The 14,750-nt window shown below is 47.5% G+C and overlaps 1 protein-coding gene across 4 annotated transcripts in view; it reads right to left on the bottom strand.

Moving 5' to 3' along the window:
* Window positions 1–3,022: 3,022 nt before the first annotated feature.
* PRKCSH (protein kinase C substrate 80K-H) overlaps window positions 3,023–14,750 on the bottom strand; it is a 39,395-nt gene continuing 27,667 nt past the window's right edge. For all 4 annotated transcript variants that reach the window (XM_033173509.1, XM_033173512.1, XM_033173511.1 and 1 more), the window contains exons 13-17: window positions 13,284–13,353; window positions 7,978–8,067; window positions 5,798–5,872; window positions 5,178–5,275; window positions 3,023–3,143 (exon numbers count right to left, since the gene is read on the bottom strand). In XM_033173509.1, coding sequence (XP_033029400.1) covers window positions 5,227–5,275; window positions 5,798–5,872; window positions 7,978–8,067; window positions 13,284–13,353 — 284 coding nt within the window. In that variant the 3' untranslated portion in view covers window positions 3,023–3,143; window positions 5,178–5,226. The remainder of the gene's footprint in view (window positions 3,144–5,177; window positions 5,276–5,797; window positions 5,873–7,977; window positions 8,068–13,283; window positions 13,354–14,750) is intronic.

The raw sequence follows: 14,750 nt of genomic DNA, 5'->3' as shown, positions 1-14,750 counted from the left end.
GCAACTTTTTCAGACGAGAAAAAGGGCTGAGAAGCACTTTAACCACACACAAATACCCCCCCAAATTAAAAGTGTTTTGATGTATTGAGACAGTTAAGCCTAGTCAAGGCGACTATGGGGTGTGGTGCATGAATATTAACACTGGGCTGTGTTAATATTCATGTGCCACACCCCACAGTCGCCTTTGACTAGGCTTAACAGTCCAGGGGGCCTTTAACTTACCGTTTACACATATAATATGAACATAGCGCAAAAAGTCTGTTTTGGATTGAAGGCTGGCTTGCATAACATGATGGGAAAGTCCAGAATGCTTGTAAAATTTTGTGTTAGCCAGGAGGAGAAAGTATATCTTGCTGGCTCATGCAATCAAAGGACTAAACCATGCATGTCTCATGGCTGTTAACTGTTGGGGCAGACACACAGAATATACAGGCTTACATTTACTGAAGCAGATGCTCCACTTACTCTGGGTTACTCATACGTAGTAACTAGGTGGTACCTGTGGTCTGCCATGCAACTGAAAAGAAACAACAGTGATACGGCTCTGCAGTTGGTGGGGTCTACCTGCAGGGATCCCATTTGAGTTCTATGATAAAAAGTAAACAGGAAGCAGTTAACATACAGTAAAGGAGCAAAGCCTGATCCTTCGTCCAGAGACTGAAGCCCGTTTTTAATCTCAATTCCCAGCGGTTTGCCCAAACTCTGTCTTTTGCTTTCTTCTATAGTGGTTACGATTCACTTATGGGGGGGGAACTGAACACTGACACCTGAGAGATGTTGCAGTGGACGGTCTGTCCCCACTAACAGATACACTCTGCATATTTAAGTCACTCTTGCAGCAACAATGAAAACACCCCTTATGAAGGGGCATTTTTTATTAGCATAAATCAAAAAGGTCTATTTGTCACGCTATGGCAACCAAGCATAGAAGCAAGTGAATGGGGTTGGTGTAAGACGGGCGAACTCGTTTTGCCCTGTGCAGTCAAGTTTACTCTGCCTGAAGTGTGTTTCGGCTGGGGGGTGGAATGAACGGTTTGTGGGAGGTGGGGTACAAGAGTCGCCCACCATCCTTAACCGATCAGAGGATTTGATCTAAAGGGAGTTGAGGGGTGCGCATAATACACACACACACACACACACAAGTTGAGATCTGGTTTGAAACAGATGCTTCCATTTAATGTCTTGTTTCGCCAGCAGAAAACGCCTACGTCACCTCCATGGGTGTGGGAGAAACCACCTCCTTCCCCCTCTGGAAAGACGGGGGGGGGGGATGAGGTGGTGTGCCCCTTCCCCATCGATAACCAACTGCACATGCTTCCCTGCTTCTTTGCCCAGGGGAGGCTGAACCCATACAGTAAACATGTCCCTAGTCACCAGAGGGGCCTTTTGTCAGACGTCCCCCCAACCCCCCCCCTTCCCAGCACCAGGCGCCTTTTGGGACAGGAGCTCGGATGGGAAACAATGATGGCTGGAGGGAAGCAGCCTCCCTTTTGTTATGGAAATGCTCCGGCTTGACAGCAATCAAGGGGAGCAGGTGAAATGCACCGCGCTGCCCTCCCCAAAACCTTTATCAAGAGGAGCATAGCAGCCCTGGAGGCCCAGTTCCCCAAAGGTGGAGGGGGGGAGGAAGAAAGGAAGAGGAGGATCGTTGGGTCTAATGCATCCTGTCAAAGTTTCTGCCAGCCCCTCCTGGAGACAGGAGAAATGACACACGCGGAGGCCACTGATAACAGCTGCATGAACGGAAGGCAGACATAAAACTGGCCATGTTGTGCCACCCCCCCTTTTATACAACCCCTTCCAAACAGCTCTCCAATCTCACCTTTGAGGCCACAGACAGAAGAGAGCAGAGACGTTTAATGGAAGGGGATGTGGTGGTGTTTTTTTTTAATAAGAGTTCAACATCAGACAGCAGATTAAAAAACAACAACCAGGCTGTGATTGGCAGTGCAGGGGGGCAAGCTAAGGAGCAGGTTCTTTTTCCAGCCTTCTTCCTTCAGCTGCGCAAAGTCTCAGAAAGAGTGGAAATCTGGCTCGGAACAGAAAATGCTGGCAGGAGAGAGCGCTTCAGGGGGAAAGGCCTGAAGTCTCTGCATGGCTGAAAAGTAAGGCTCTTCCTCCACAAAGAAGCAACCGTTAAGAGGTGGAGGAAGCTTTTCCCCAGCAAGAAAATGTCCGAAGCAGCTGAGCAGTCCTGTGTGTTGTGCATGATCTGGCAGATGGTGCCCTGGAAGGGAAAAGGGGGGGCCACACTCAATCCCCAGTGTTTCACAGGGTAAACATAATTATTCAAAAGCCTCCAGAGTCCACTGAGGAAGAGCAGCGCGAACAGTGAAGAAAGGGATGTTGGGGGTCCATGTGGGGAGCCCCAGGTGGGGAAAGAGAAGTAAATTTTGCAGTGCTTCTTTGAATCGTGTCGATTAGAACCTGGTCCCACTGACAACAGCTCTTTTCCAAATCTGCAGGGGGAAATCGCAGACAGGACAAATCAGCCAAGGGAACAGAACTGACAGAGCCACTGGTCTTCCTTCAATACATTAAAAAAAAAATAAGTTCTGATTAAGCAGAAGGGGGCAAAAGACTTCCCAAATGGCCTGGTCTTGGGTAGTTGCCAAGTGGTTGCAAAGGGTAGTGGAACCTTCCCAAAAAAACCTCTGCTCCCCTTTCCCAGTGGGGCTTAGTTACTTTACTTTCTTATGTACACAAAATTTATACAACCACTTGATTGTATAAAAAAACCTAAGTATTTTACAAGAAATATTTAAATTATCAATGAAAACAGTAAGCACAATTAAAAACATTTTGGTAATAATTAAAAGCAAAAGTAAGGGATTAAAGGACACCTGCCTGCCCGGTGTCAACAGGGCAGGGGGTTCCAATGTGTAACTGCTGCCAAACTATAAGTTTTAGTCTGTACAACTTAGAACATGGCTTTCCTTCCACGTTTGCCAGCGCCTATGGCTACTGTGTGTCATCTTTAGACTTGACAAAGGAACTCACCTGCAAGCCTCAGAGTTCATCGTGACCGAGGGGTCTTTTGGCTCCTGGCAGGCTGCTGGGGTGATAAACTCCATCAAGTACTCGCAGCGGCTGGGCTCTGCCGTCGATGTGACCACTGTCTCCTTGCCACATGTAAGTTTCACCTTGGTAGGAGAGAAAACAGGTCATTGGCTACCCACTATGGAGTCTGTGGCTTAGGATTGCAGCTGTTGTGCAGGAGCCCATCGCTCTTCCCGCTGACAGTGGGCATAAACCCTCTCTTTCCCACTGTCATTTCTTTGCAACGGACACGGGGGAATCTCTTTGGTCACTCCTTGGGGATGCTGCTGAACTACAATTCCCACCATCCCTGGTGTCAGAGAACTGCCACCTGGCCCGCTGAGTGGAACGGAGGCCCGGTTAGCATACAGAGAGCCCCGACACCAATTGAGCAGCCAGCACCTCTTCCAGCGAGAAAAGCAGCCACACCTCCAGTGGGGAGGAAGGGGAAGGGGCCAGCTGGGAGAGGAGGAGGGCTTGGAGATGCTGCCAAGAGCCCAGCACCTCAGCAGCCAGGAGTGGCAAACAGGGATCTGGCAGGGAGACGCTTGGGGATGTTGCAGAGACCCTGCGCTCACCTTGCTCGGCTGGGCAGGGGGAAGCACAACCATTTCCGGCGCCCCAATTGCGCAAAGGGGTGAACGCAAGGAGGGTAGGAGGAGATTGTTGGGGTGCTGAAGCTATTATTCTGGGGAAGGAGCTGGAAGGGGCCACTCCCGGATTCTGCCAGCGACTGAGACAGACATGCTTTTTGTAGCTCTGCACTGTAAATAGTTTGCACAATAAAACTGCCAAAAGACAGTTTGGGCTCCTGCTCCGTTACTCGTGAAGCACCATCACGCGAACCTTACACCTGGCTATTGGCCATGCTTTCAGACATGGATGAGTTGTAGTTCAGCAACACCTGGAGGGCCAAAGGTTCCCCACACCAGCTCTACAACATACTAGCAACAGTGTCAGCCAACCACGGTAGCCAACTCAAGTTTCTGCCAGGTGAGACAAATCGCCGCCACTGCAAGTCGCGGGCCTGTTCAATGTGGGATGGGAGAATTCCTACTCTGATCCAAGCAGGCAGATCAGCCTGATCCTGAACTCGCACAAAAATCCCTCTTCCATCAAATCTTCCCAAGGGAAATCCTAATACTATGTTGAGTGGATGAAGTGGTTGTTGTCTATATATAGCAGACAGATGAAGAATCAGAAGTTCCTCTAATTTCTGAACTGTATCTTTTCTATTTCTCTTGAAAGCTTTTTCCTATCTTTTTCTTATCTCTCTCTCTTTTTCTTTTTCATCATGTTTTTATCTTAATGTTGAACAAAAAGATATTGAGATTAAGTTTTGTATTAAGTAGCAATAATAATAATAATAATAATAATAATAATAATAATAATAATAATTTATACCCTGCTCATCTGTTGGGTCCTCCCCAGCCACTCTGGGCAGCTTCCAACAATATTAAAATACAATACAAGTCACAGATTAAAAACTTCCCTAAACAGGGCTGCCTTCAGGTATTTTCTAAATGACAGGTAGTTGTTTATCTCCTTGACCTCTTATGGGAGGCGTTCCACAGGGCGGGCGCCACTACTGAGAAGGCCCTCTTCCTGGTTCCCTGTAACTTGCTTCTCGCAGTGAGGGAGAAGCAAAGCTAATTTATTTTTTAAAATACCAAGGGAAATCCTAGGACATCACTGAGGCAAGGGAATGAATGAATGACTTAACCACAGTCACTGCCCCACCCCCTCTGGCTGGTCTGCTAAAACTGGCAGCCCAGCCCCAAACTTCAGATGTTCCAACAGGTATCCACTCTGCTTCCTACTTACTTCTTAAAAGTGCAACTCTTCTGCTGATCTGCCCTCTTCCCACCACGTTTCCTTCACTAACTGGGATCAGGGAGTCCACATTAATGGGCACACTTGGGAGTAGAAAAATAAAGGTTTGGAATTTTTTCCTCCATTTGAGCCAGAACTTGGGTGTGCTGGAAACCAAACTGCTTCTCCCAGCCTGCAGACAGGAGGCATACTGTCAGCTGGGTGACATGCCACTTCACTGATGCTGGGGCCTTGAAATGGCAGCTGTATCTTGCTGGTCACCCGACCAAGCTTGCTGGTCTCTCAGGACTACATGGATCACTTACTGTGGTGGATCGGTTGGGCCTTGCCAGCAGCCTGTCCCGTGTTCGTACTTCATGACACCAAATTTGTTATCATCTGGACCGCTCCAGGAGCCCACGTGCTGGAAAGGAAGCAACAACTCATCGAGCACCCAAAGTAGCCCCTGCTAATCATAACCTTAGGGAACATTTAGAACCAGATGGAGCCACTTCTCCACAGGATAAATCTGCTCCAGGGTTGGCTGGTCTCGGGGGCAAGGATATAGCCACCAAGTGAGGTCCTATCAGCGCAGCTGACCATTTTCAGGAAGTTAAAATATGCAGCAAGTTATTTTAAAAACTGCACACCGCAGACATGAAGTTTTCTTCCCCTTTTCTAATTGGGTAGGTATTCTTACACTGACTGATGCTAAGGGGCAGGGTTTTATTATTCATACTGATAGTAATGATTATTATTATTTATATTTATTATTTTATGTGGACAGGCTGCTTGGACGAGTGAAACCAGCCACCTGTCTCCTTGATCCTTGCCCATCCTGGCTTATAAAAGCTAGCTGGGAAGGGGGTGGGCGATGGGCTTTGCAGGGTGGTGACCTCAGACCGTTATGAAACATGTCAAATCCTGGAGCACTGGAGTTTCTTACCCAAGGCTGGTCTCCGAGCCGCCGTGTTTGGGTTTCTGAGACACTCTGCTGAACGGACAGAGGCGATAAATATATCTGAGGAGGGAAAGAGCATAAGAGAAATCCATGAGATCCCTGGGCCGTATGCTTTGAAGTGCCGATAATTAGACCATTAGACATGGCTCCTAAAACAATGGCACCAAGGCAAAATATATTGGGAAAGATTATTTTGCTATCAACAACAGAGATTTAAGAATGTACGAGATGAGCTTCCCATGAAAACACACAGAATACAACTTTGTGCAACCTTTAAAAAATGATCTGCTTACAAGGAAAAATACTGGGCATCCAGAATAGAAGTCTTATTGGTCTATCAAGTAAAGAACAAATGGGGAACCTCCAACTTGCTAACCAAATCAAATCAGGTTCACCAGGTGTCCTAATTTGAACCACGTGGCCCTTTCCCTCCTAACCCATATGCCACCCAGGTCTAGGGTGGTTAACGGTGCCACTACACAGGAAAATCAGGAGCTTTATGGTGTACTTTCAATGGTTCTTCTGCAGGCAGTGCGTGCATTTGGCCCCAAATGCCAGTCCCGCTGTGATTCTGCTGTACTCAGGAGTCCCTGATCGGAGCTTCCAAAGTGGCGATTGCATTCAGCATGGAATTTAAATGTGCTATCAAATGCAAGCCAGCTGGGATTGTCTCCAATTGCAAATTCCTGACTGAAAAATCAAACTGTGCAGGCCAAGAAACATTTTTTTCTTTGCAGGCCTGTTCGATGTCAAGCAAGTCTCCAAAGGGAAACATCATGGTGACATCAGGTGATTACAGGTGTGTGGCTGTGCTGGCTGAGGAGGCTTTTGGGAATTGTAGTTCGAAATATCTCAGCAGCAGCATCAGGCTGGCAAATACTGCACTAGCTGGCTTACTATGACCTGAGCTTTAGAAGGCAACACTTTCCTGCTTAATCATCAGGGTGGGGCGGAACACTGATGCCTATGATAACTCTTCTTACAAGGAGTCCTGCTTGCCCCCTAGTCCCCTCTCTACAAGGCATCTCCTACTGTACAGCCCATGGCACAAAGGAAGCCCAACTAGGAGAAGGGCCTTAAAGGGCTGGGCCATTAACTCCCATATTTCCCAACTACGGGCAATGCTGGCTGGGCCCAATGGGAGTTGGAAGTCCACCTGGAAGGTGTCACGTTCCCCAACATTGGTCCAAAGAATTGCAAGCCTCTTAAGAACATTCACACCACAAAGCTATCCTGCCCAATCACCAACATCATGGCCAAGAGGCACCCGAATTCCAGGCTTCATTCAAAATGTTGGAGGACATGGGCTGAAACCCAAACCAAACTTTGACCCACAAGACAAGGTCCAGTTTAGAAGCTATAATGAACATTCAAGACCAGTTATTTGTAAGCTGGTTTTCGAACAGCTTAGTTCTCGAATGTTTTGGCTCTTGAATATCGGAAACCCGGAAGTGACTGTTTCCAATTGCAAACCATTTTTGGAAGCCCAATGTCCGACTGGGCTTCCATGGCTTCTGATTGGCTGCAGGAGCTTCTGCAGCCAATCAGAAGCCACGCTTTGGTTTTCGAACATTTTGGAAATCGAACGGACTTCCTGAATGGATTCCGTTTGACTTACAAGGTACAATTGTATATCTAGATCAAAGAATAGCACCTCTTCTCTTCTGACTGAGTGGAGAACCTCACTTCCCCAAGAACTAGTAAAAAATGAATTCTGATGGAGCCTTATCTGCCTAAATTTTGAGTTCCTGGCTCCAATTTTGGAGCCTTCCATCTTCAGTTTTGAAGGGGGTTCTTTTCTTCTCACCCCAAGTTGCCCCAGCAAGCTTGCCAAAAGCTAGCCACCTTGTTAGAGAGGAATTTGCCATACTACCAAGCTACAGTTTGAGTTAGTAAAAACCCAGCTTCCTTTTCAATAATAATGCTAGTCTTACAGTCAAGAACAGGAGCAAAGAGTCTTTTGGCAAGATTTCAATCTCCTGCCACTCCACAGGCTAACCCTGGCGGGTGGGCAGGCCACCCACCTAATTTTTGGCACCTCTGGAGTGACGGCTTGTAAGACATACAGTTCAAAGAGAGCACTCCAGATGTCATAGAGCTGAGCAGAGAGAAGAGTGTCACTCCCCAGAGGAAACAATAGTCAAGCAAGGGACACAGGCACCTACTCATTAGTGGTGAGTTCATAGCACTGGCCGTAGAGGTAAGAAAATTCACCATGAGGTCCAAAATCAAAGGAGATCTCTTTCTCCAGGCTCCTGGGGGAGGGAAGGAATAAGGCGACATTGTTAAAAGAAAAAAACTACACACAGGCTAACAGGACATTTGACGGAATAAGGTTAATGGGGCTAGGGGGTTACTGGAATATTCCTGGGCCAATTTTAACATAAATACAGGAGGGATATTTGCTCAGAAGGCAAAAGTAATCCAGTCAAAAAAAAGGCCGAGAATTTCTGACCACTAAATCTGTCTTCATACTTTGAAATTCCTACTATTTAACATATACAACAAAATATGGAGAAAGCATAAGAGGAAAAATGTGGCTTTGGCTCCAAGACCAGAAGAGAAGTAAGTAAGTGTTTATTGTATTTTAACTGAACATTTTATCACATGGGATATTGTGATCTGAAAATTTTGAAGGCTGCTCCGAGTTGTGCATAAGCGACAAGAAACATTGATAGAAATTTAAAACAAGCAGGCAGACCTCCTGGCAGCCTCTTGGTGACTTTTTCTAGACAGCAGGCTCATAACATTAAGGGGCATTTCCAGGGGTGGGAGGCCGTGCAGTTGATAAGGACAAAGAGTAAGAAGCTGTTGCAATCAAGGAAAAGTTTTGCAGGATACATGCATTCTGTGGAGGTGAAACCTCATCTCAGAACACACGTTATCCCAGAAAGGCCAGCAGGAGACTGGCATGAGACAAAGATGGCAAAACGTTTCATGCTTCTCACAAATTGTCTCATTTTTATGAAAAATGATTTTTTAAAAAACAATAGGAACTAATGCCGCCATATTGCTGAGCCAGCTCAACGGTCCATCTAAGTGAAGCATGGCCTCCCCTGGTGGGCAAGAGCTTTCCAGATTCTGCAGCGAAGAGGCAGAGGGCCGTGTTATCCGCTCCTGAGTTACAGCTCCTCCCAAGCTGCCAAAACCGGGGAGCTGAGAGAAGACGGCCAGAGTGGCAGCAGGTCCCTTTTGCTTCACTGACCACCAGGAGTCAAGTGTTATCCTGGCATCAGTCTCCTCCGCCCTCTCCCGCTGGTGGAAGGCAAGTCCAGCCTGTGTCAGGGGTCAATGGCCTTTGCCCAAGCTCTTTGTTAAGTGGCTGTCTTTGTTCCTTGCCCTTATCTGCCTGTCCTCCCAGGGGACCCCACGGAGCAGGGGACCCCACGGAGCAGCAAAGGGACTGGTTGGGGAGGCTGGATCCCATGGTTACCGCCCTGTCACCAAGGCTACTCCTAATTACGGGTCCCTCTCTCTCCCATGCGCACAGAGAGATGCAAAGCTCTTTGTTTAATAAAGGACCTGCCTTAGCAGCCACTTTGCCCTGGTCTGATCAACATAGCTTTTAGGAAGAAGGAAAGCCCTATCCTTCTCAACCCCACCCCTGCCGTTCTTCCTTCTTCCAAGGACTCCTGTCCTCTCCTCCCTCCTTTGGTCTGTTGTGGCAGGACATGCCAAGGTGGGCACTTGAGTCCTAACCCAGACTTTGCCTCGGAGCTTTAAGCCACTTCTCTGTCTGCAACAGGCCCCCGCCGCCACCAGCAACCTGGGGAAAGTGGGGTAGCAGCAACTCACGGCTGTGAGACTCTAAGGATAGAGGCGAACAAGTCTGTTCGGCCATGCTGAAGCTTTGAGGGGAGTAGCCCTAAATAAGAGGGACCGTGAAACATCCTCCTTCCTTTAGAAGGGAAAGATGCCGTTCATTACTTTAAAAAAAATAGAGCTTGGAAAGATGACACCAACAAAACAGGTCTCAGCTGTGACTCCAGACTTCCATTAGCCGCTTACTTAGCTGACACGTTTCCTCCAACCCCTACCCCCTTAAAAGCCTTCCTAATGGGACAAGCCAGAGATCTCCCTGGGGTGGGGAGGGGCAGTTTGCACTGCAAGCGCAGCGGAGTTATGGCTGGGTGGGAAATGCCCCATGTGGAGCTAATTCTGAAGAGGGGCTTCAATTAAAGCTCTTGTTTTGCACCTGCTGTTTTAGGCCTAGTTCTCCCTGAGGGGGATAAACATGTGTTTGGGCTGTATCACTTCAGATGGCTGGGGGTGTGTGTGTGGCTCCTATGACTAAATGTTCCTCCATGCAACTCCCCCTGCCCCCGCAAAACACACCCTTTCCTGAGCAGAGGAAACCAGCATATCGGAAAGAAGGGCTCTAGCCTATAGCTCCTTGACATGCTGGCTGCCTATCTGCGGAGACCGGGGGGGGAGGGGGGCTTGGGGGAGGTTGCTTAGACAAACTGTTGGTCATGCAAGCCCCTTCCTGCCAGCTGAAGTGCTGCAGGCATGGCACACACTTACAAACCCAGAAAAAAAACCCTAGGTCTGAGTGGCCATAATTTTATACTTTCTAAGGACTCCAGCTCACGACAGAAGCAGCTTAATCGCTCTGCCTGCACACTCTCTCCGGAAATCAAGAGCCTGCTGTCAAGGCTTGCAACTTCTATGCCTTTTCGAAGTTCTGGACCGAAAGTTGCTCCAGAGGCATAAAGTCTCTGCTGGTCAGGGGTGAGGAATCTGGGCATCCGCCAGATGTTTCTGGACAACAACTCCCATCATCCCTAACTCTGGCTAGAGCTATGGGTGTTGGGATCCCACATCTGGACCAGGTTCTCCACCGCTATCCTAGACCTACCCATCAAGGACTATTGATACTGGCCACTGATATTGGGTAAGCAGCAACAGTAACACACTAAATATCAGGCTTTCCCAGATATATCTTAGCAGCTTATTACTCACTGGTGCCTATATTTTAAGTATTTGATGTACAGTGGTGCCCCGCTAGACGAATGCCTCGCTAGACGAAAAACTCGCTAGACGAATGGCATTCGTCTAGCAGAAGCTGCCCCGCAAGACGAAAAAGTCAATGGGGCTGCTTCGCAAGACGAAAAATTTTCGTCCTTTTTTTTGTTTTTTGTTTAGTGGAGCGCGGCTGTCATTGCCGCTTCGCTAGACGAAAAAAACCGCTAGATGAAAAAATTCGTAGAACGAATTATTTTCGTCTAGCGGGGCACCACTGTATTGTATTCCTTGATTCATACCACTTTCATATTCTTCTATAATTAAACGGCATATAAATTTGTGCAAATAAATAAATGAGAAGCTACTGCATTGTCCCTGAGCCTGTTCAGAGGTCTTGGTCAGACTAGGGCGCCCCCATGGGCAGCTCACAGCCTGTCCTTGCAGGGACTTGCCTTGATGTGTGTGTGTGTTGGGGGGGGGGATAAATCTGTAGACTCTCCACTTAAGAAGATGTAAAAGTCAGTGCACAGGAAGCTGCAATACTATGCCTGGAATAAATTACATTTTCATAGATTTAATCTGTATAATTTATTCTGCTTCCTTTAAAACAACAACAACAACATATTTATAGGCAAGAGTAAAGATGTAACAAGAGGTTCATTCAGACAAGCCCTTCATAGCTAGTTTGTGGAATAAGATTTATTTTAGCACACTCCTCTCGGAAAGAGAAGCTCCTGCTGCACTTCCAAGCAAGCTAGTGGAAGATTTGTCAGAAGCAACAGGGTAAACGGTCTCAGGTACAGAGCATGGAAATTGTGCAAAAACCTTTCGCCAGAAAGAACTGGCTGGTTGACTTGAGCAATGCGCTGTATCACAACAAAACCTGCTTCCATTCTAACCACTTGCAAGTGACTATAGCCATTCCGAAGATGAAGTGGAGAAAAAAAGGAACAGCAGGTAATACTTATCAGACCGGGAGTCAATTCAAAGTAATAGAGCACGTCCAAAAATACCACCATGCCACAATGGGTAAGTGAAGAGTCTCTGAAGATGTGGCCAGAAATCACCAAGCCGCAGGGTCCCTTTAGTGCCTCTGCCACTGTACATCCCCTTCCACTGAGAAGGCAGCGGAAACCAGCAAAATATATCCTCCCCCAATAGCTAAATGAAGTGTCTGTCACCAAGGTCAGCCAAGCTAAGCATGCTGAGGTCTCCCATCTGCTCCCTGCATCAGCCCTCCCAGCCTAAGAACTCAGGAGTGGCGTGATTACGGCAATAATTATGTATGCAATCAATAGGAGACAGCTTGAAATTTATTTTTGGCTTCTATCCTTCTCCCCTCCCCCACCTGGGACCGGGAAAAAGGGGAGGGGGGATGCGATCTGAATGGCAAGTGGCATCAAAGCAGTGCCCAAACCCCTAGAGCCAAACTGTACAAAGCACTCTTATCTTCACAGTAAAATAACGAACAGTAACCTCTCCTAGCTGAGGATGCATCAACAAAGTAAGAAGCAGCAAGAAAGACCAGGCAAAGGATAGGATTTTTAAAAACCAGCCCTTTGAACTCTTTAAAAACCACCCTTGTGGTTCTCAACAGAATTCCCATGGACACCCCCCCCTCGCTTTTAGCACATGGGTCCTCAAACACCAGCATGCTGAGCTCCCCTAACTAAAGGGTGGGGGGCAGGGAGAATGGCACATTCTTCTTTAGGGGGTGGGTAGCGAGGTGGAGGGGATAGAGAGGGAGGAGGAGGAGGAGCCATATAGATTAGATCCATGACAATGAAAATGGTCCAGGAGAAAGGACCTCCCTGTCATCACCCCCCCCCCCCAAAAAAAAGACTACTGAAGCCAAGTGTACTACCTATCCAAACTATTAGGCGTCTGGGGAAATCACACCAACAGCTGGCTAGGGGGTACAAATTGCCATTGCTGGAAGCCAATGGGGAAGGGTCAGTGTCAAGCAGAAAGAAATATTGCAGGCCTCAAGGAGAATTCATCCAAGGCAGGGATGAGGGAACCTCCAGCCTTCGGAGCTAATTAGGCCCATCAATCGTCCCCATTTGGCATGCCAGGCTGTTTTGGCCAAGCCATGTCCCCATACCCTACGCCTGACATCACATATATGACATCAGGCACGAGGCAGGTAAGGACAAAGCTGAACTACAAAAAAGGGGGGGTCCCAACAGTGCTATGCATAGCGAAGCCTTTGCTCCGTGCTCCACCCATGTTATGCCTTTGCACACATGCCTTGATTTCAAACAGGGAGGGGGGCAAAAACATCACCCAATGCCATTGTGACTGAAAGGTGAGAGGCCTTCCCAACCTGTCAAGCTTGGCTCACCAGTAAGGCCTGCCAGGAAGAACCGGTCACTCTAACTCTGATCTAAGGGCTTAACTTGCCCTTGCAAGTGACATGGATTCTGTTCCTCTCCGCCCTGCCCCTCCTCCAGAGGGAAGCCCACCTCACCCTCGAGGGGCTGTGGCTGCCAGCCCAAAGCCATACCTGATAGACTCCTCCATTTCTTTCAGGGACTTCTCTACCTCTTCAAACTGCTCTCGGGCCTTCTGGGCAGCTGGAAGACATACAGGAAAGTAAGCCTGGCTGCAAAATTGAATGAAAAATGTAACACCCGCCAACTTTTCTGCAGAGTTCACTTCTTAATTAAACCAGCCCTGCTAATTAAACCAGTCCAACACCATAGGGCCTCGGGTGGCGCTGTGGTCTAAACCACTGAGCCTCTTGGGCTTGCCGATCAGAAAGTTGGCGGTTCGAATCCCCGCGACGGGGTGAGCTCCTGTTGCTCGGTCCCAGCTCTTGCCAACCTAGCAATTCGAAAGCACCCCAGAAAGTGCAAGTAGATAAATAGGTACTGCTCTGGCAGGAAGGTAAACGGCGTTTCCGTGCGCTGCTCTGGTTTCGGTGTTCCGTTGCACCAGAAACAGCTTAGTCATGCTGGCCACATGACCGGGAAAAATTGTCTGTGGAGCTGACAAACAGCGGCTCCCTCGGCTTGTAAAGTGAGATGAGCCCAGAGTTGTTCGTGACTGGACTTAACTGTTAGGGGTCCTTTACCGTTACCTTTTTAACCCCATAGCAATCCTGCAAGATGTAAATCAGGACCCTACAAGGCCTGTAAACAACCCACTACAGCAAACCTCAGCAAACTGCACAGCAGCCATGATGGACAAAAGTGGATGAAGAGAATAGAAAGATTCAACACTGAGCCACTCAAGCGGAAGCGGCTGGGAGCTGTTCAGCTGATTCTCAGTGGCAGATGTGCGAGTCCCTGGCATCTTGCATGACAGTAAGACGAAATACGAGGTCATACTATCAGCATAAATAGGATGCCATTTGCCTTTTAAAACTTTCCCCCACATGGTAATCCACGATTTCTCTCTTACATTGGTTCATCTAAGTACAGGTGAAACTCGAAAAATTAGAATATCATGGAAAGGTTCATTTCTTTCAGTAATTCAACTTAAAAGTTGAAACTAATATATGAGACAGGCTCATGACATGCAAAGCAAGATCTGTCAAGCCTTTATTTGTTATAATTGTGATGATTATGGCGTACAGCTGATAAGAACCCCAAATTAACAATTTCAACTTTGGGGTTTTCATCAGCTGCACGCCATAAGCGTCACAATTATAACAAGCAAAGGCTTGACACATCTCGCTTTGCATGTCATGAGTCTATCTCATATATTAAACTCCAGTAGCTAATGAAAACAATTGCTTACATAAATGGATTTTTCCATGATATTCTAATTTTTCGAGTTTCACCTGTATGTCATGAAACTGACCCATTCTCATGACCCAGCTACTGATCAATATAAAAGCTCCACTTACAGGTAGGTAGCCGTGTTGGTCTGCCATAGTCAAAACAAAATAAAAAATAAAAAAATTCCTTCCAGTAGCACCTTAGAGACCAACTAAGTTTGTGTGCATGCACATGAAAGCTCATACCAA

This window comes from Lacerta agilis, chromosome 16 (assembly GCF_009819535.1).
Source record: "Lacerta agilis isolate rLacAgi1 chromosome 16, rLacAgi1.pri, whole genome shotgun sequence".
Lineage (NCBI taxonomy): Eukaryota > Metazoa > Chordata > Lepidosauria > Squamata > Lacertidae > Lacerta > Lacerta agilis.
The sequence above is the reverse complement of the archived record's forward strand: the minus strand, read 5'-3'. Positions and strand labels throughout refer to the sequence as shown.